This window comes from Cryptomeria japonica, chromosome 3, assembly GCF_030272615.1.
Source record: "Cryptomeria japonica chromosome 3, Sugi_1.0, whole genome shotgun sequence".
Taxonomy (NCBI): domain Eukaryota; kingdom Viridiplantae; phylum Streptophyta; class Pinopsida; order Cupressales; family Cupressaceae; genus Cryptomeria; species Cryptomeria japonica.
In genome coordinates, this window is record NC_081407.1 from 594,074,520 (window position 1) to 594,097,769 (window position 23,250).

General features: G+C 37.2%; 1 protein-coding gene across 1 annotated transcript; it reads right to left on the bottom strand.

Annotated features, from left to right (window-relative positions):
• Positions 1-1,107: 1,107 nt before the first annotated feature.
• LOC131078622 (pathogenesis-related thaumatin-like protein 3.1) lies at positions 1,108-2,226 on the bottom strand. The gene is made up of 2 exons (XM_058016370.2): positions 2,070-2,226; positions 1,108-1,961 (listed from the first exon to the last, which is right to left on the bottom strand). Exons 1-2 carry the CDS (start codon positions 2,221-2,223, stop codon positions 1,270-1,272), a joined length of 846 nt encoding a protein of 281 aa, XP_057872353.2. The 5' UTR covers positions 2,224-2,226; the 3' UTR covers positions 1,108-1,269.
• Between the last annotated feature and the right edge of the window lie 21,024 nt (positions 2,227-23,250).

Here is a 23,250-nt window from a genome sequence, read left to right on the forward strand (position 1 = left end):
GCACCTAAAGCTATCACCTCACCCTTCCAATCAAAGACAATAAGCCCTACCCCAGATGGTCCAAGATTGCCCCTTCCAGGCACCATAAAAATTAAATTTTCACCACCCCTCCAAAGGTCTCTCCCACTCAACACTAGATAGACATACATTGCTAGTTTGAACTTAGCTATGCCCCTTAACGGGCAATTTTTTAATTTATTATTATAAATTCTAGAACTATATTATTAATTTACTGCATTAAATAACTAAAATAATATTCTTAATTTATATATATCTTATTATATATATGTTTATATAAATTTTTAAAAGATTTGAATGTAGAGTTTAAATAATTTGTTAAATAGTTTTTTAGATAATTTGTTAAATATTTGTTTGGTGGATGTATAAAATAAATTTTGATAAGAAAATTTAAACTTGCTAATGCCTAAAAAATTCCTAGAAAAAATCATTCAAATAGTAATAAGATGTAAATTTTTCAAGCCAATTAGATTGGGGGAAAATAATTTCTATAATTTAAAAACTTAAAAATCATGCATCTTAACTTTATAAAAATTAAAAAAATATAAAAACAAAAAAAATCAAAGTTCTAATTGGTGGAGAGAGAATTGAATAATAGCGAGTTAACAAAAATTGACGGCAATTTATTAAAATAGTACTAGCTTAACAACAAGTACTGATAATACTTAAACGTAATTCGTATCTAAGATATTAGTTCAAATTTATACAAGAATTTCATAAATATCAAAGTTGTTTTATAACATGCCACACTATTACATCCATCTAAATTTATACAAGAATTTCATAAAAACCAAAATTATTTTATAACATGCTACATTATTAGTCCATCTAAATTTATCCAAAAATTTCATAAATATCAAAATTATTTTATAACATGCTACACTATTACATCCATCTAAATCAAAAGTTAAATTATGTTAAATTATCTTAAATAAAAGATATTCATAAGATTTAATCAAATGTATCGTAACATAGTTTGAATTTAATTACCAAGAATAACATAGTTTGAATTTAATTACCAAGAATTTTCACTTGATTGAGACGGCTACTCGTAGGCTTCCCCTACACTTCCTTAGTAATGGAATCCAATGAGTGAAAGTCACCTAATTACACCTTAAAAGATTTGAACACTAATTATTAACACAAAATTACATTATCATTCTGGCCAATTTAATTACAACCTTTCCTTATATAAATTTCTTCTAGATCTTTAATACAGAGCTCAACGTATGATGCGCAGCGCAGAGAATCCTATTCCTTTATATTTATAGTTATATATAAATAGATACCGGGAAGGGAATCAGCTTCATCGCAGAAGACGACTTTGTAGTTGGTTCCGGTAGGGCAAGGAAAGGTGCTGGTGGCATCATCCTTGGCGTAACTGAAAGCCTGGGGGCATTGCCCCTTGAAAAACTTGGAGTAATTGGTTGGGCCACAGTTGTTGGCAGATGCTCCTGTGCAGCAGTATTGGGCCGTATTATATCTGGCGCACGCGCTTTTGCATCCACCATTCACCTTCAGTTCAGCAGGACACATGGAAATAATGTCGCTCAAACATGTAATTCTCCCCATGCAGTTAGGGTTTGTAGAAGTGGGAGTCATGGAAAGAGGCACGTTGAAGCCATCGACGAGAGAGATATCGTAGAAGTCAAAATTCTGATATTGGTTGAGGGAATATTCGGCCAAGGTCGCAGGCACCTGGCCGAAGCCTTGGCAGCTGAGCATGCCATTGCAGTCGCCCGTTTGGCAGCTACCCCGACCGCTTGCGTCGAAGGAACAGCCCGTGCGTCCCCATATTTTGCCCTGCGTTGTTCCCTTCGCAACATCGATGGTCCAGGTCTGCCCTTGGTCCAGTTGTTGCCCTCCACCTGGACTTGCCGCCGCCCACACCGTGTACGGGCACTGGTTTGTGATATCAAATGTTGCCGCCCTCACTTCCATTCCTGCATTCAAGAATAAATTTGCACATTGTTAAAACGTGAAATTCTGTAGTTTAATCAAACATTGAGTGTCATATGGAATGACAGAAATCAAGCAATGTTGATTGTTACCTTGGAGAAAAATAGAGAAAGTTGTTATGAAAGCAATTGAAACTGCTATTGCTCCAGCCATTGTTAATCGTAGTGAGTGCTTATGCTGGTAGAATGATTGTTTATTTAGAGGAAAATTGGGAATCCACTTGCTCAGAGGGAAACTGACGCGCATTTGCTCAGAAGCCTCGGTATTGACTTTCATGCCTATTTTTAAAGTCAGAGAAAGGAATGGCTTCCCGCAATCTCCGCCGGCCCCACACGCAATTACCTTGGATAGGAAACGTCAAAGTAGTGGTCCATATGAAATGAAATAATAGTCAAACAAAACTCTTATTTTGAAGGATTTTAAAGAGTTTCAGTCCAAGTTAAATGGAGACGGCTAATCTCTACATAAAATATTTTCAAAAAAAAAAAAAAAATTTATAAAATATGATAGATTTTTATTCAATTTTCATTTTTCAAATTTTCATAATCTATCTTCATAATGTTCTTAAAATTAAAGAAATCTAACGAAAAACCATCTCTAGATTTGTGTTTTTACAAGTGTGTCATTTTGTGTACAGAATAGCTAGAGCTCTGAAATATTTGTGGCTCAAATAACTCTATAAATTTGACAAATTGGCAGCACACATACATTCTAAGCCCCAAGCACTTGGGAATGAATCTACATCTTTCTATTTTTGTAAGTTGAGGTTTTTAAGCTAATGTTATTTCATTGCCAAAATACATTTGTTGTAATGACATAGTCATGTTGTAAGCACCTCTAGCTGAGTTCAAATCTCTTCAATACTAAAAAAAATAAAAATAAAAAAGAAATAGATTTTATGATTTTTTGGTAGGGATGAAGTGTAAAATTGCTATTGACTATTTGATTGTTGAAGAGTAGTGTACATACACTCCAAGCAACCGACAATGAATCACTACCTTTACATTGTTACCTTTAGTGGGTGCTAGTTGATTTTATATTTAGGAAAGAAATGAACTTCCTTAATATCAATTTATAGTGGGATGAAGTGTGAAATTGCTATTGACTTTTTCATCACCGAAGAGTGTGATGTTTAAGTAGAGTGTAAGGAGATGTGGAACGCCTTATGTACAAATCCTCTTTACATAGTCTACTATGTTAGATTCATGATTGGCATATTAACATGAAATGGATGAATAAAAGAAATTTCCTAAACTTAATATTTTAATCTTGAGGTCATAAATAGCCTTCCCACCTTTGGTATAGAACTAGAAGTTGTAGAGAAAGGTATGCAACCATACACTCAATTTAGTAATAGAAATGTGTACAACTAATATAGAAATTATGTGTATACCTTGTGTCACAATCATGTGAGAAGTGGTTTCCCCTAGGCATCCATAAGAATAAGATGGTTCAAAGAAAGGACATATGTGTCCACTCTAAAGAGGATGTCTCAGTTGGAATCAAAGATGGTGAATCCTTCACCATAATTTCTAAAATTTAATAAAGAGAAATAAATATTTTTAGACTCAAACCGAATAAAAAATGTTTGCTACTATTAAATCAAACACAAACTCACATAATTTATTTTCTACAAAAATAAAAGCATATAAGGATTCCTCAAAAGATGGCAAACAAAGGCAAACAACTGAACTCGAAGATACAGATGACACGAAACACCAAAGCCTGAAGCGTTGATCAATCAAACCAAGGAAGCATTAAAACAACAGGACAAGCCTCCCCATAATGTTGAAAAGGGAGAGGGACAAGTACACTGAAAAGAACGTCCAACAAGAACTGCATGACAAAGAACCAGGAACAATGAAGGTGCAGAGAAAGTACATAGTGTCGTGGAAGGAACACTCACTTGACACACATCATGAGGCTAATGTCTTGGAAGGAACACTCACGTGACAAAGGTAGATGGAAAACAAAGGCAAACATCAACCCCCCCATGACACTTTATAATGTAGTGCATGTACAATAAGGCACAAGATGTGCAAGATCCCAAGTATACAATACATGGTGGCACTTTATCTCAGTGCATTTGCATAAATAAAATGCTACAATTATCAGAAGAGACATAAGGCTGGACATATAGACAGAACAACCAAAGACGAGACATCCTACTCAAAGAAAGAGATCCTAGAACCTGAAACATCCAAGATATTCACCAGAGTGTTGAAAAGCAAAAAACTGAATAAAATGTACCTGGAGTAGAATCTGGAAAGAAAACTCATATGACTGAAAAGTGCACATAACTTTCCAACGATATAAAATTTTCAAAAAATGAAGTTCGGATGCTCAAGTTATGTCTCCCGGAGTGCAAAAATGAACCTCTGGCTTTGACAGAAAAAAAACACCATAAAAAATGAAAAAGAAAAATTTCAAATATCTAGATCTGGATAGAGCTCATAAAGAGCTTTCCGACGATATAAGGTTTTGCAAAAAATGACTCCGTTTGCCCAAGTTATGGAAAAAAAAAACCAATAGTCTGTCCAAAAACCCTTCAAGAAAAAATCCCTCCCTGCTGGTGGCACGAAGGTGGAGTCTAGGTGGCGGTTGGGCAGAGCAGGCTGTGGGCGGCAAGGCCAGGTGGCCGGTGGTTTAAAGACCGCATCGGTTGCAAACTACGGTCGGGTGGTACAAGCGACGGGTGGGCGACCAACGGGTTTCGAGTGGCGGCGAGGTCGGTCGGTTGGGCGGGGGCCAGCCAAAGAAGGCGACGGGTGGCAGGCGTCTCCCGACAAGCAGCTCTCGACAGGCAATTCCCAGGGACGGTGGCGGCTGTGATTGCCATGGGAGTTAACACCGCTGGGTAAACCGCCAAGCTGGCCCTAGTGGGTTACAGACTGCTACCGGCTCTCATGTCCAATTCGTCCTAGGAAAGCCATAAAACTGCCAATATTTTTTTCCGATCTGCGTGCCCGAGGTCGTACGACTTGGGGTCTAATTTTTTTTTTTGCCTCAAAAACACCTGATATCAAAATATATCAAATTTTATATCAAAATTCGTGGAAACGGCCTCTTGAATCCAACCGTGAGGTCCTTTTGACACCAAAATTTACCAAAAAATCAGCTACCCCCAGAAATGGAAAAAAGGAATTGCACAAATCCCCAAATACATAGATCTGAAGAACAAGACCCAAAATATCTCATGAAGAGAACAAGGGCACATAGATCTGGAGCTCTAATACCATATTGGAGATGAGGAAAAATAAACTCTACAACTCCCAAAGATCACCTGCATGTAAACCTATCACAGAAGGAGATAAGCAAAAAAGCTATGGAGGCCAGAATTCAAAGATCTAGAAAAGAGGAGTCATATTGATTGTGCAACAAGAATGCAATTTAATAATTACAGTTGTTATGAAAATACAAAGAGAGAATCCTTATAAAAGGATACTCAAAACCCTAAAGGAGAAAACCCTAAATAATTACAAGATTCCTAAGTTTAGCTTAAGGATAGAGTATAATAGACTAATAATTAAATAAATAATCATTAGCTAATAAAAGATAACTCTAATAGTAAAAAATAACAAACTTCATACTCAAATAATATATAATGGTCGAGAATCTCCATGTGGTTCTCAATATGCATTTTAAATGGCTCAATAAGTCTTCACATATATTCCTCTATGATCATTAATTCCCAACAACTTGTCAGACATGGAAAATATTACAACCACATAGAATTGTCAATTTGATCTAGGTGTTTATAAGTTGAATGTTAATCTTCCTTTTTGTAAGGAAGCAAAGTGTGTGAAATATGCTTCCTACACTAGACTTAAGTAGAATACCATACAAATAACTTCAAATATGATATTTTTTATTGTAGTAAGCAGAGAAACACATATCATTCTAAAATAATAAGAAAACCATAACATAAAGATTTACAAAGGGAAAACATTTTAGGAGAGAAACCTACTTCAAAACATGCACAATGTATTACAAATCTAATAAAAAATTACAGCACACTTGCAATGCAAGTCTTCATAGGAGTATGATCTTAGCAATCTTCAACAATAATTTTGGTAGCATTCCAATAGAATATATGTACCTACAAACTCAACATAATAAACTACTATTCCATAACCTCAACATATATAAACTAAGAGGTAATACCATGGGCAAAAACTAAGTGCTAAAAATGGTTGTATAGACCCAAAAATAGCTCCTAAAAGTAGAGACACAAATTTCAGTACCCCTCACACATGTGGGATAGCCAAGAATAATATGCCACTCCTACTTTGTCATAAGTATTCATTCCAGCAAAATCCTGAGATCTGACTTAATCTATCATGTGTTTAGGCCTTATAATTGTCATAAATTTGTCATAACATCCTAAATTAGGTCTCCCAAGGATTACTTAAAAAAAATTTACATTTAAACACATTTTTAATGTTAAAATTTTACATCTAAACAACAGACATAACTTACAAAATTCCCAAATAAACAGAGAAGTATATTAAAAAAAAACCTTTAAATCTCAAAATTTATTACATTTTTAAAGTAAAACAATATGTTAATACTAAAATTAAAAACTAGAAATGTTTACTAAATAGTGTTATTTTTTTACGCCCACATGGGATGGAATTTTGAATGGTAAGAAATCAATTTTATGTTTATATTCAAGCATTGCACTCAGGGTGTATCATTTTGTAGAGAATAATAAATTTAATTTGATTATATATTATTAAATAAATGTATACAAATAAATTAAAAAAACATGTATAAATAAGTATAGATAAATTTAGGGGTTGACCTTACAATGCAACGGTACTTGCAAGTATAGTATTGATACTATGTCTTTAGTTCGATTCTCACTCGAATCAATGTTTGATAGAGTTAGGATGGAGATTTTTGGTGGTTGACGAAAGGATAGAAGTTGGTGGGCATACGATGGCGAAAGGATGATGGTGACTGCTCGACAACGACAGGGGAAGAAAGGACATCCAATAATAGAAGTTATCAAAGGACAAAGACGAGGTAGAATGATCGATGAAGAGGGGGCACTGTATCAATAGTACAAAAAAAGAGACGAAAGAGAGGTGTTAAGTGTTAGAGTAATTGGGTCTTTACTTGATTAATTAAACAATATTTGTTTAATTCTTTAAGTTCCCAATTATCTTTTTACACTTAAGCTAACATTAAGTGCATATTAATTAATTATTTTATTAATTATTATGTGCACGCCTAGGGTTTTCCCTTTTTAGGGTTTATTGACCTATTAGAGGTTAATTTTGCTTTTCATTGTATTATCTTTTCACAATACATTTTTGGTGAATTGGGGCTCTCATCTTTTGAGAATATTTTTCCTTTGTTTTGTGTGTTCTTTAGATTATTGCTTCCTTGCTTCTCCTTGTAACAGGTTATTCAGCTTGCAGAAAATCTTCAGGCTACTATGGGGTTGTATTTCTCAACTCCAACATGGTATCAGAGCGATTTCGCAATTACAATGCTACAATGATAAGAAGACTGGAAATAGAAACGAGAACCAAAATAGAGACATCCTACCCAGAGAAGAGATCCCAAGACCTGAAACAACCAAGATATCCGCCAGAGTGCTGAAAAGCACAAAACTGAATAAAATATACATGGAGCAGAATCTGGAAACAAAACTCATATGGCTAGAAATTAAATAGCACATGCTTTCCGAAAATATAATTTTTTTGAAAAACGGAGTTTGGATGCTCATGCTATGTCTCCTGGAGTACAAAAAAGAGACCTCACTTTGACTGGAAAAAAAAACATAGTCAAACAACAAAATTGGAAAAAATTACCAACACCATGAGGTCCGGCTCGGAACCAGCTTTTCGACGCCTATTCGTTTTCAAAAAAATGACTCCTTATGTCCAAGATAGAGCCAAAAAACCAAACCCCCCCTGAAAGAGGCAAAAAAGAGAGTCTGGTGGCTGGGCGGTGCTCTAGTGGCCAGTGGGTGGCACTCCAGTGGTGGTTTGGCAGTGGTCTAGTGGCCGAGAGGAGCTCCAGTGGTGGAGCTAGGGCAGCCACAGGCGAGGGAGAGCATTGACGGAGTGAGGTTGGGCTGGCAGGCACAGGGTCGGGCGGAGGCCGGCGGCGAGTGCAGAGCCGATGGTGGGGGCCAGGGAGGAGGCCGCATGGCGGCCGGGGGTGGCAGTGCAGAAGGCAGCGGACCGGGCAGTAGTGGCAACCGGGGAGGTGGAGCTGCTGGGAAGCGGGTTTGGAGAGCAGCGGCAGCCGGGGAGGCGGGGCTGCCGGAGAGCAGCGGTGTCAGGGGCCAGGAAGAGGCAGGGACTGGTGGGAACGGAAGCCGGGGCCAGCAGGGGCCAAAACCTTGGAAGGCACAGGGCCTACGTGTTGGCAGGGGCCCGAACTGTCAACCCGATACCTGCATAAAAACAAACCCCCAAAAATTTTGTTTTTAAAAAAAAAAAAAACTACAATCGCCTTTTTTGATTTTTATTTCCATGCATATTTTTGGGGGCCTCCCCATGGTACACAGGGTACCGTGGGCCCCCTAACACCCTGCAGGTCTGCCGCAGACTTTTCCAGGCCTCAGGCCCCGCGTCGCCATTTGGCCTCGCCTTTTGGCCCCGGCCCCGACATGTCGGCCCCCGCTGGACCTCCCGCTGACTTCCATTGGCCCTCCGGCCACCTCGGTCGCCACCCGGCCTAGCTCCTGCCGCTGCCGCCGGCCTCCCTACAGACACTACCACCCGGCCCAGCCCCACCGCCGCCAGCCTCCCTACCCGTCGGAAACAATTCCCTGCATATTTTATTCAATTTTGTTTCCAAATTCTGCTCCATGCATATTTTATTCAATTTTTTTCTTTTCAACACTCTGGTGGATATCTTGGTTGTTTCAGGTCCTAGGATCTCTTCTCTACGTAGGATGTCTCTATTTTGGTTCTCATTTCTATTTCTAGTCTTCTTATCATTGTAGCATTGTATATATGCAAACACATTGAGATAAAGTGTCATCATGCATTGTTTACCTGGGATCTTGCACATCGTGTGTCTTGTTGTACATGCACTACTTATAAAGTGCCATGAGGGGGTTGATGTTTGCCTTGTTTGCCATCTACTGTTGTCCAGTGAGTGTTCCTTCCATGACATTCACCTCATGATGTGTGTCAAGTGAGTGTTCCTTCCACGACACTATGTACTTTCTCTGCACCTTTGATGTTCCCGGTTCTTCATCGTGCAGTTCTTGTTGGTCGTTCTTTTCAATGTTCCTATCCCTCTCCCCCATCCGCATTATGGGGATTTTTGTCCTATTGGTTCTAATGCTTCCATGGTTTGATTGATCAGCTCTTCAGGCTTTGGTGTTTTCATGCCATCTGTATCTTCGATTTTAGTTGTTTGCCTTGTTTGCCTTCTGATTCGAGTAGTGTCATTTGAGGGCACTCATACAGATTACAGTTTTCTCTACCTGGTCATATTCTATTTTAGTGGAGGTTCTTTAGATTAGTAGTTATTCTTCGACAGAGTTTGCAGGTTCTTCATGCTTCAGTGATGTTCTTTTCCATCTCTTTTTGGAGTAGAGTTTTGTTCCCACATGGTTTTCTCTATTTCTCCAGTTTATAGAGATTTCATTGTATTTGGGTACCTGATCAGGCCTTGTTGCTGGGACCCATCTTTATTGATCTCATTAGTTGTTCTAGGTTTTAGCTTCTCCTTAAGTCTAGCTTAAGGGGGGGTGTTAGAGTATTCGGGTATTTACTTGATTAATTAAACAATATTTGTTTAATTATTTAAGTTCCCTTTATCTCTTTTACACTTAAGCTAACTGTAGGTGCATAATAATTAATTCTTTTATTAATTATTATGTGCAAACCTAGGTTTTCCCTTTTAGGGTTTCTTGACCTATTAAAGGTTGAGTTCTTTCTTTTCATTGTATGAAGAAGGATTATTATTGCATTACACATTTTGTGAATATTGAGCTCTCTCTTTTTGAGCATATTTTCTGTGTATTTGTTCCTTCTGTGATTTGCTTCCTTGCTTCTCCTTGTAACAGGTTTTTCAGCTAGCAGAGATCATTTAGGCTCCTGTGGTGTTGTGTTTTCTCAACTCCAACATTAAGGTCTCACACTTCAAGGAGGATGGAGCCTGAAGGAATGATAGGTAGAAGAGGTGATAAGGAGAGGAAGATGGAAGAGGGAAACAAGGAGAGGAGACCTTAAAAGAGGAGTGAGGAGAGGAGGATGAAGAAAGAGGAGACCAAGGAGAGGAGGACAAAGAGGAATGATAGGGAGGGAGGGAGGATAGAGAGGTAGAGGAGAATGGAAAAGAAGAAGAAGAAGAAGAAGAAGGAATATGTTGAGGAAGGAAGAAGGAGAGAAGAGAGGTGAAAAGGAAGAAACCCGTAGGTGTCAGTTGGGCCGATAAAAAAAGTATAAATGAATTTAAATAATAAAATAAAATTGAATTATTAGAAATGATAACAATGAATATATATAAATAAAATTAAATATGATATTTAGTTTGAAAATTGTTAATGAATAATTTGATTATATCTTTTATTAAATAAATATATATAATAAATTAAATAAACATGTATAAATAAGTATATATAAATTTAAATAATAAAATTAAAATTAACTGGTAAAAATTATAACAAATAATATATATAAATAAAATTAATTATGATATTTAGTTTGAAAATTGTTAATGAAAAATATTGTGATAGATGTTAGAAGTTGATTGATCATTTTTTAGATTTTTTGGTTGTTTTAGATCAAATTAAAGATTTGAAAAAAATATTGATATGTCGCTCTTTGCATGTGGATTTAGGCTTGAAAGTCGCAGATTTGATTTGGTAGAATGTAGATCACTGAATTTTCTTTTCCCTAATTTTGGATGTTTGAATATGCATAAAGACCTATAATGTTTACAAACCCTTTGAGGAATTTCTTAAATTGTGAAGGTCATATTCTCCTTAGACCCCTAGTTGGACAACAACTTTATGACTTTGAGAAAAGATCAGTGACAACAAGAAAGTGTGCAATGGACATAGGATGATATGCTATGATGTAATGCTCTAATAATCATTCTATGATGATCATAAATGCTTTATGGCAAGTTTTTTTTGTATAAACTCTTGGTAGTCTCTAACACAATCTCAAATGAGTAATGAATGTCCTTAAATACAACAAATAAGTCCATCAGGTTGGCTTGCAACACATAGTGGAATGTAGGACAAGATAAGAATTAAAAAATTAAAAATTGAAGTTTTGGGATCAAATTTATAGTTGCAAAAGTGACTTGGGTCAAGTTCACACCCACATAGGTCAAATTAGGGGTGGCAAATGGTCAAATTAGGGGTCGTGAATGAACCTATCATAATCAATGATAATAAGGATTAGGATGTGTGATGCCATGGGCCCAATTTATGAAAGATGTAGACATCTAAAATTAATTAAATCAATATTTAATTAAATTAAGCCTATCCACATAATTAATTAATTTAATTGTGTTGGTCTCTTTCTTCTTAAAATTAAATAAATCAAATTTTTATTTATTTTTATCACTATAGTCCTATAATTAATTTATCAAAATTAATTATTCCCCCATTCTTCTAAAATCAAATATCATTTATTTCTTGTAAACCCTACTTAGTTAATTAATTTTAACTAACTAAGCTAATGTCTGTGATTCTTACAAATCACTTCTTCTAATCATAACTTAGCCTAATTAATTCTTCTAGAAGCATGATTATCATTATTCCTCAATTTTAAATTCCTCCACAGATTCTCTCTCCTCATGTTAAATCCTCCTAACTTTCCCACTTGCACTCTAATCACTCATTAAGCCACCTAGTCAATCTCCTTAATCATTTGCACATCCCTAATCACCTTCATTAGGGATTGTATACACCTAAAAATGGTCTGAAGATAATTAATTAAATAAGCAATTATTTAATTAATCCCCCTTCCCAATTTAATTGAATTCATTAGCAATTTGATTAAATTCCCCATTCACCTACTTATTAATAAATCTAAGGATTTATTTAATAAGTTCATTTCAATAGTCCCCTTTGATTAATTAATCTGAATTAATTAATCCTCCCTCATTTAATTCATTCTTCGAATCCCCTAATTAATTAAAACAAGTCAATTTATTAGTTGTTCAAAGTTAATTACCCTTTTCCTATTATTTGAATTTTTAAATTCAAATGTCCCACATGCCTCCTAACTTCTAACCACCTAACCTAACCTAACCACCCCCTAATCTAACCCATTCCACCTAATCTTGGGTTTAGCTAACCCTATCCTAACCTCCTCATCCTAACCTCCTTATCCTAACCTCCTATGGGTTGGATATTCTCCCCTTGAGACACATGGCACTTATGCCACATGTCTCCTCCCTTGGACACTTGCCCTCTTGTGAACAAGATTCCTTGACACTTGTCACCATAGAGATGACAAGTGTCCCTCCCTCTAACCTCTTCTCCAACCTCCTCCAATTTGACCCTTGATATCTTTAGATTCAATCTTGACCATTGATTCCTGCCACCTCACCCCTGGCCTTGGAAATCCTATAAATATCCCCCATTTTGGAGCACACAGGATCCCATCTCATCCCATTTCAAGCTTTGTTATTATAGGAATATACATTCTTGCATATCATTTAAGCATTGTTATTATAGGCAATTGTATCTTGGATCTAGCTTAATTTGATCATTTTCTATCTTAATTGCATCTATCATTTAATGTAATCATGCATACCATTAGCATAATTAGCTTATTGGATCAATCTAGTTTAATCATGCATTTATCTAGCTTGCACATCATATCATTTTAAATCCTTCATCTTGGTGTAGTCAAGTCACTGGGATTGCTCATCTAGATTTGAGAGCAAATCCACACTCACATCTCTTAGGAGGCAATAGGTCGCTTTGTCATGATTTATCTTTCATTTGTTTTCAATTTTCTAACCATGCTTGTAATGATCTATTGAGTGTTTGTGTTGCAGTTGCGGGTACCCTACTTCACAACAACAAAAATTTGGCACCCACTTTGGGGCCAAAAATCTAATTTCTTGTCCTCTTGCATCTTTAAAATCTTCAATCTCATGGGTTTCTAGTTGTTTCTACTTTAGAATCTCGTACGAGTACCTTTACAGAACCATACGGGTTTCTTTGTACACTTGTGCGGGTATGTGGGAATACTCGTACTATCAGGTAAAGATACTTGTATGATTTTCTGCTTCTATCGTTTCAAAACAGATTACATTTTAGGGTTTTTGTGCTTGAAATTTGATATCACTAATGCTAACCCTGGTCTGCTTGTGAGTTTTCTAGTGGCCTAATTGGTTTTTACAGGACGATTGTCGAAGATTACGCGTGCCAAAGAATCAATTACTCCAAAACAACATGATTACTAATGTATTTGTTTTGCAGGTTGCCTAAGGGAACTCAACCAAACTTTGTGTCTTCTCAAATTTTTCTAGGCACACTTAATTTGCTAAATGGTAAATGAACAATCTTGTTTTCTATGCTTGAGAAGTTGTCTAAAAGGTAGGAGAGTATGCTCTTATCCGTATGGACGATCAGAAATCCTGACCCTTGAAGCGCTTCTATGTTTGAGATTTGAATACCTTTAGTGGGCCTGTCAAAGTGGGAAAAAGTAATCACCCTGTGAGAATGACCCAAGTAAGTACAAATAGACCTAAGCTTTATGAATCACTCTAAAAAGTAGGCCTCTCAGGATTAAAGTCTCAAAGGATGGGATTATTTGAGTTTTTCATTTTTGAGATCTCTCATATCAGACATTTAGTAGGGCCTCATGGTCTCAATCACACTTGCGTGACAGCTTCTTGTTTTGGTACCTTGTTGGGCTATAGGCCTCAATCACAATTGCCCGACTGCAAGGGGTAATTCCAAATGGAAATCCTTACTACAAACCTTAAGATAGAAGCCACCTAGTTCACCTCCGAAAGGGGGATAATCTTTGTGCAAGAGAGATAGTAACTCTCCCAAGACACTTGCCATATCGTGCCTCCATTAGTGTTTGGAGTCGGATAATACGGCGTTGAGAATCCATTGTGTGAGACTTAGTGGCCATATTCTAATTAGCTATTGGGTGTGTACCTAAGTTTGCAAGCAAAGGTTTTCTCTCTCAACCAACTTCCTTAGGATTTAGCATGTTGTGCTTAAGGTCACTTATCATATCGTGTGTTTGTTGTGTTTTCATCCCTGAAATAGAAAATCAGGCATCTAAAACTAGAAAACATAATCAAAACATCAAACATCATTGGTAAAAAATCTGTCAAAGTCAAAATTTTGTCTCTGCTTTGTCCTTAGTCATACGAGTTTTCTAGTTTGTCATACAAGAAAGCTAGTTTATCATCCTGCTCTGTCTAAATTGTCAAATGAGTCATATCAGTAGAAATTCTTTGTTATCAATTATCATATGGTTGTCTCTAAATTTTCATACAGGATTCCTAGTTTATCGTATGGGACTGTCTAAATTATTGTCTGGGAGTCCTTAATCTATCGTATGAGGTTTTGTCTATGTTAGTCTAGAGCTGTCTTATTGCATGTCTTTTCCAGATCTGCCATGTTTATTTGGGTCAATTTACAGTGAGCATAAACATCTAATATCTGTCATTCTATGCTTAGGTTATCTTTCTTGTTTGCTTGGTTAAGTAATCTTCTATCAAAACAAATTCTAGAACTAGACACCCCAAGATTTTCAAGTATTCATCTTCAACAAGTTCAAGATCTAAAATATTAATGTGCATCATCACCTCTTTGATAAACTGATCACTCAAAACATAGTTTCTCATCGAGATTTATCATCCTCTATCACAAAACTACAATGTTTGGTCAAGATAACCTTGTCCCATATCATAGGATATATCATTCCTATTGGACTTGATTTTATCAAAATCATCATCATTGCACTCCAACCGAAGATCGAAAAACTTACAAACTTACAAATACTTGAATTATTTTTTCGTGTCATATCACTCTATCATATCTACATTGGCAGTTGGTCACTTATCGAAACACCTCTTAGACAATTGAATCCTTGCACAATATTCAACACACATGTATGCCCATTTTAACTAGAGCATAGAGATGTAAGATCACAAAAACAGAAATAAAAATATTTGAAATGACTGAAGATTATAGGAACATGGCATACTAAAATGAAATACAAGAAGAAGACATAACAGATCAACATATCAGAGAAATCAAACAAGATCCTGAATTCAATAAATTTATGAAGAAAATATTGGAGGGAGAAAAAGAAAAATACTTCCTAATGTTAGCAAAATCTAGTGCTACACTCCCCCAAGATTTTGATGTGAGCAATTTAGGACAAAAGAGAAGTGACCCTTTCCATGATAACAAACGACATGAGGAGATTTCTGGTCACAAAAAGGATGAAACATCAATTTTTGATAACACAAGAACTAATGAGGAAACTTTCATTCCCAAAAGGGATGATGTAGAAATTCTCAACAATGCCAAATATAATGAGGACATAAGAAAGAGTCAGGATGATATAAGAAGAGATCAAGATCATACTAGAACGCAAACTCATGGTTATGCAAGAATAAATCATGTGGCTAATCCTCTCACAACTCTTACACAACAAATACAATTGTTGCAAACACAGATTCAAGATATGCAGAGAGGAACTGTTAGAAGATATCCACTTCAAGAAATTTGTCCTTACCTATTCGACAGAAATCTAGAAACATGATACCATTTCCTATAGGTTGTGAAACTCCTAGATATGACAAATATAATGGAAGCACTGATCCTCGGCATCATATAAGAGAATTTTGCACGATGAGTATGGAGTTTGCACATGAGGATACACACCTGATGAGATTATTTCCAAAGAGCTTAAGTGGACTAGCTATGGAATGGTTCTCCAAAATTCCACCTGGAATTAGATCATTCACAGAATTGGTGGATAAGTTTATTTCACAACTCTTACAACATACAACATGAGGTCACAATGCTAGACCTATGTAATACTAAACAAAAGAGTGGATAACCTTTCATGACATTTCTACACAGATGGAGACAGTTAGCTTCATGATATCCTAGTACAGTGCCAAAATATGAGAAAATGGACATATTCATTGACAACCTAAATGAACAAATGAGCTATCAACTAAAAATGCAATGTCATAAATTTTTTTCAAAAAGAAGATTGATAATGGGATTAGGATCGCAGAAGCTATGGTAAAGAAGGGTGAGTTGAAGCTATACAAAGAAGAATTTCATCCTCCTAACAACAATGCTAACAACAACAATGATAAGCCCAAATTTTGGAATAGAAATTGAAATATCGTCAATGATAGGATAGTGGATAACAACAATGTAAAACCAAAGCAACTGGTTTTCAATTTATCCAATCACTCAGTTGTAGTGCAGCAAAACAACAATCACCAAAAATCAACTTTCAACAATTTCTTTCGAAGGAAATTTAAAAGCATTGGTGAACCACTTGCATCAGCATTAAAGACGCTTCTCACAAACAAATTGATTACTTTTCCAGAAGGAAGAAACTTTGAACCCCAGGTGAAACCTTCTTGGTGGAATGACAACCATTATTGCAATTTTCATCGGAACAAGGGACACCAAACGGATAATTGTCAGCGGTTGAAACATGTCATCCAAGATTTGATTGATAATGGAGTGATAACTATGGATGGACATACGACAAACAAATCTCATACAAATTTCAAAACTCTGCTTCCAAACTATGTGAAGGGTGAATCATCAGCAACACATAATGGTAAGGGTAAAGCAAAGGTGAACTATTCTCATGCATATTGTAGACACTTAAAAATAATTATTTTAATTATTTTTAAATTCCTGACATAATAATTTATTAATTATACCAATTTTTAATTCTCCTCAATATTAATTAATTATAATTAATATTGTCATTATAGTCTGTGATTGATTTATTTAATAAATCAAACCCCTTTTACTCCTCTAAAAAATCCTCAATATTAAATCTTCTCAAATTCCTCCTCTTAACTAAGTAATTTCAATTAATTAGTTAACCTAAGTGATTCTTACAAATCACCTTTTCCTAATCCATCATTAACCTAATAAATTCTTCTAGAAACTCCCTAAGCTCACTTAGCATTATTCTTCTAATTTTTAATTCCCTCCACTCATTCTCTCTCCTAGTCAAATCCTCCTACAAATCTTATCTATCCTAATCCCACCTAATCTTTCTTCTAATCTCTCTCCTAATGAGTTTCTAGTGGCTAATCATCATGATTAGCCATAGAGTCAACTCCTTGTCCCTTCCATCCAACCACCCTCCTTAAATGCCCTTTTCCTAAGTGAATGTGAGATTTTCAAAATCTCACATTTCTCTAGACATCTCATCTTCCAAGGAATTTTTAATTCCTCCTTATTCCTCCAATCCCCATGAACATCCCTTTTGAAGAATTTTTAATTCTTCCTTTCCATCCCTCAAGAAATGTCCCATCCGTTGCTCTTCTCAAGGCACATTTGGAAGTCATCCCAATGTACCTTGAGTAGTGTGGAGACAAGAAATGCCTTTAAGACATATCTCTTGGCCTCCACACCTCCTCTTGGGCCTTGTGTTGGCTCACAAGGAATCCTGACTCTCTATCTTGGGTTAATCCTAGCCATTCATTTTCCCCCCTCTCTCCCTATAAATTGAGGACTCCATCCCCTCACATTTCATCTCCAATTTTAGCAAGTTCATGCTGTTAGTTTGTGCCTAGGAAACCATCTTTATATCCTCATCATGCCAAAGTTATCCTTCATCCATACTTAGCCATATTATCCATCTCATCCTTCAAATCCATCACATCCATTTGTGCACAATGTTGGAGAGCCAACCACATCAAGAAATCTAGGAGAAAATTGACATCACATTGGAGGCATTTGGGTGCACTTCGACTTCATCCAAGCTCCATCTGAGGGAGAAGGTAAAGGTTTGCAAGGTAAAAAAGCATTTATCTTCATGTTTTTATGTGATTTGATTTATGCTTCATGTTTTTATATGTTTTAGTGTTTGGATTTTTATGCTAACCATCCTAAGCCACCTTGCTTTTTTTTCCCGTCTTCATTCTAGTACGCCTGATGGGACCCACGTCCCTAAAAACTAATGTTTTTTGAGTTTTTGTGAGTTTGCAAGTTGCAGGTATCGGAACAGTGTGAGAGACTACAAATTAGCGTGAGCAATTCGGTTCGGCATGACAGACATACCTCTTCGACACGTGCGCAGGTGCATCAGCGTGAGCGCAAGCACACCAGCGCGGTTGTTCTTAAAATTCAAAAAAATTCTTGCTTTCCATTTTTTTTTAATATTACTCTCTGTTTGTCTGTTTGATGCATGTGCAGGTGTGTCAATGCATGCGCACGCGTTTTGGCATGAGGGAAAGTTAATCAGCGCGACCGTTTTCAAAAATTCCCACCCTCAGCAAAACAATTTTTTTTTTAAATTTGAATTTCAAAATTTAAACTGCTAACCCCTTTTTTTTTCTTTGTTTATAGGATTTCAATGCGGGCATAGGCATTTCAATGTGGGCGTAGGTGTTTCAACATGATCAATCTAGACCAGTGCGATATACAGGTACAAAATCGCAATTCTGTTTCTTTTAATTTCTTTTTTTTTATTATTATTTTTGGTTTCTATCATTTGTAGCGCGTATGCAGGCGTTTTGGCGCCTGCGCAGGCGCTTCAGTGTGATTGACCTTTAGTGGGCATGCTTACATTTAGTGGGCATGCCCTCCCAACTTTCTCTTTGAGAAGGTAAGAGAGGAATGACCCAAGTGAGTACACTCAGACTTGGGGTTCCCAACTCACTATAATAAATAGGTCATTGATGATGAAAGGGTCAATGGTTGGGGCTATATGAGAGTTCACTCTCATATTAGGTGCTTAGTAGGATCCTAGATATCTCAATCACGCTTGCGTGACTACTAAGTTCTTGGTGCTTCCTTGGGCTATAGGCCTCAATTGCGCTTGCACAACTATGAAGGGTAGTTCCTAATGGGAAGACATATTAAACACCTTGTGTATAGTGGCCAAAAACCTTCTAGTCATTGGTGTAGGAGGTCGGACCTCCAAAGCCGCCCATATTTTTACGGCCCTTAGTAGAGACACAAAGTTTTCCATGAGGAATTTTCATGGGAATTGATGCTTGCCTGCCCTGGAGAACTGAGTGTCATGGAGGGGAGTCAGTGGGGTCAAGCATCTAAGTGTCCACTCTGGGTAAGCATAGCTGGGAAACCGATTGGGATCCAATGACTATTGTCCTTTCCAGCCTTAAGAATGTTGTACATGAGCATGAGTGTCTTTGAGCTAAAATTCATTTGATCATTGTGTTTGCTTTTCTTGATACTTGCTTGCCAAGAGTAGACTAAAAACACATCATTATCCTCAAACACTTTGAAAAAACATTTGTCTAAAAGAAAACAATCATCCAAGTCACTATCCACACAAAGTCCTAATCGCGTCAAAACTCTGTCTGTTTCATGATTTATAAACCTAAGTTGTATAAACATCCTAAGAATTCAATCCACCGACCTATCAAGAAGAAGAAGCTCACACAAGAACAACTCAGTAGACGTCAGAAATTTTGGTATACAAACCGCAAACTCTTGCTTAAACATAGGACATTCTTGCATAATTACCATGATTATGTCCATGGTCATTATAATGAGTTTGATGTTAGTGATGAACTAGGAATCTGTGCCCTCCATCAAGGTTCAAGTTTGTCTTTCAACACTAACTATCATCAAAATCAGGGTGGTCATGTCCCTTCATACAACTTGCCATCTGAACCAATCATCTATTGAGTCATGTTCATGCCAAGAATAGCCTAGTCACAAAATTTCTTCTAATCATCACTATCATCCCTCTTCAATCAATCATCCTCAATCTTTTCCTAAGGACTTAGCACATCAATCAATCACAAAATCAATCACCTTCAATTATCAAATCAATTCTCAAAATCCAAATCAAATCATCCTTTAATCCAATTTAACCTCACATTAAGGTTGCATGCCTTGTAAAGTTTCATTTAGACCTCATCCTTAATCACCTGGCTTTTGTGCTTGAAGAAGAATCCTCTCCAAGTACCTTTGCCTTATCCTTTGAGTCAATCAAGACTCTTAACTTACGCCTTTTCTTTGCTGAGGATCATTAGTCAACCCTTAGTGGAAGAAAGGCTTCTTAATCATCATTCCAAGGTCTAAATTCTACCCAACTTGGTCATTACATCACTTGTGGTTTCATCTACCACCTAAGATCCTTATCCAAGGACTAAGGTGTCAATCAAATCTGGGTTCTAATCCAAGGACCTTACCAATCAGCAAAATCCCTTTTCATCAAAGACAAATCCAAAAATCCAAAAGTCTTGCTAAGTCCTCTCATCAAAAATTTCTTCCTCCAATCTTTTCTAAGGTTATTCTTGTATGGTCACAACTCAATCTCAAAAGAAAAAGATGGCCTAACAATAATATGGTGTGTTGTACATTAGTGTCCTATATGAAGATCCTACACAAAGTGTGCAACCTAGCACTCAGATCAAATGCAAAATCCTAATATTGTTAGCCAAGATTAACTCTCTCCGGAAGTACAAACTTTCCTAGCAGACTCTTATAACCAAGAGATGATTGAAAAATTTATCCAACACAATCCTACTGCGCTTCTAAAAACCCTCCTTGAAAATGGAGCTCAACTCCCACCTGATTTTGATAAATCCACCCTTGGTCAACAACCACAAGGAGACCTCGCTCCCATGCAAAATGTTGTGCCCATCATTCAAACTCAATCAATAACACCCGCAACACCTCCCCCTGTGGTCTCCATTCCACCTTCTTCCTCCTTACCATCTATACCACTATCAAATCCAATCTCATCTATTCTCCACATGCTTCTATACCATCCTCTTCTACTCAACCATATATTTCTATTCCACAAACTTCACTTCCTGTCAACAATGTCTCTAACTTCATTTGGGCCGCACTTAATCCCGTCACAATAGTTTGTGGGCCGCAACCAACTGTCACTCAAGTCCCCATGACATTGGTCATCACACCTCACATTCCCACTTCCTCATCATATCAATACATTAGCAGTGGTGCACCTTCCATGACTCATCTGATTCTAGGGGCAAACACAATCCATCATTTCCAAAATCCACAACAAGACCTCATTAAAGAAATTCAGGATATGAAAAACATCATCAAGGACATGAAAGAAGGGACTAATAAGAGGAAACCTTACTCATTTGAGGAATTTTTTCCTTGTCCTTACGACCCATCTATATCAGTTTCACCCTACCCCCCAGGGTTTGAGACCCCTAAATTTACCAAGTTTGAAGGCAAAGGGGACCCTCGCGACCATGTCCAGGAATTTCACATCCTATGCCAAGAAGTCTCCTATAGTGACCTATACATTTGAAGGCTCTTCCCCAAGAGTATCACAAGAGATGCCCTGGCATGGTTCTCGTCCTTACCACGAGGTTCCATTATCTCCTTTCCAGACTTGGCAGAAAAGTTTGTGGCTCCCTATGCCTACAACATGGCTAATGATGTTTCCATGATGGATCCATGTAAAAAAAAAGCAAAGGCCCGGAGAGAATTTTGCCAACTTCTTGCAAAGATGGCAACACCTCATCAAGAAATTCCAATGGGACATGCCAGAACAACACCAAATTGAATTATTTTAAAAGAACTTGGTGCCTGAACTTTCAAGAACTCTGACATCTCAATGTATTAAACCCTTCCAAAAATTGACTGATAAGGGCCTAGCCCTTGAATGTGTCTTGTTAGAGGAAGGAACCTTGAAACACTACCAAAGATCAACTCAAAATTATTCCTCTTATCATAATGATAAACCAAAATTCTGGTCCAAGAACAAGAACATAGTCAATGATAGTGTAACTGATGTAAAACGGGTCTAGACCATGGCCGCCCCTCCAAAACCCACCACCACTAATCATCAATTCAACAATCAAAACAATCAAAATCAATGCCAAAAGCCTCACAACAATGTCTCAGTCTAGGGGTGACCACCCCAATCCAATAATAGGACTCCAAGAGACTTCATTCCTCTTGTTGAGCCTATTGAAGTGGTGTTTCAAAAGCTTTTTCAAGCAGGCGTAGTGGTTTACCCGATCACTCGCTCGTTTGATCCCAATCAACCCAAACCTAGGTGGTATAATGAGAATGAATATTGTGAGTATCATTGTATCAAGGGACATGATACATGAAAATGCATGAAGCTTAAAATCTACATACAAGATCTCATTGATAGGGGTGAAATTGAAGTAGCAAATGTAAAACCTGGTAATAACAATGATAAACTCAAAATGTACTAGGAACCCTTCCCGAAACATGATAAGGGAAAAGGCTCATCATCCAACATAGTGAACAGTGACCACACTAATCACATAACCGACTTTGACTCTTTAGTAGGTCGCATTGAGCCCGCAGACAATCATGTTAATGTCATAACTATCCAAGGAGTTAATCCTCCCCCTTCCCAAAGCAGACCTAATCTTGCTAGGATAGTCATTCAAGGCACTACATCTTCCACCCCCCACTCTCAGAATGACTGCAATGTAACCACACACCAAGGTAAAGTCACCGTCCAAGGAGCTCCTCCCCAACAAAACCCTCTGCCCATGTCTTCCACCCGTCGATATGACATCCTTGACCAACTTGGAAAGACCCCTGCATAGATCTCCATTCTAGAACTTCTCAAGGCTTCCCCTATCCATAGAGAAATTTTGGAACAAGCCCTCCTTGAGTCTCGCGTTCCCGATAATATCAATGCTACCCAATTCCAAGCTCTCATTGGAAACCTTGCTACCCAGCAACACCTTGTGTTCACTTCCAATGGTGCTCCTACAGATGAAGACCATAATAAACCTTTGCACATCAAAGCCCTTATCTAGAAGCACAAGGTCAAATGTATCCTAATAGACGGTGGATCCGGACTCAATCTGTGTACATACAAGTTAATAAAACAATTGGGACTTTCTTAGGACCTGGTAGACACATTAGGAAGGATCACAATAAAAGCATATGATGATACGGAAAGAGTTTCAAAGGGCATGATCACCTTACCTCTTCAAGTGGGCCCTATCACAATTGAAACCCCTTACCAAGTACTAGATCTTGATCTCCCCTACAACATCCTTCTCAGTCGGCCATGGATTCAATCCTTGCAAGTCGTACCCTCAATTTATCACCAATGCCTCAAATTCCCCTTCAATGGA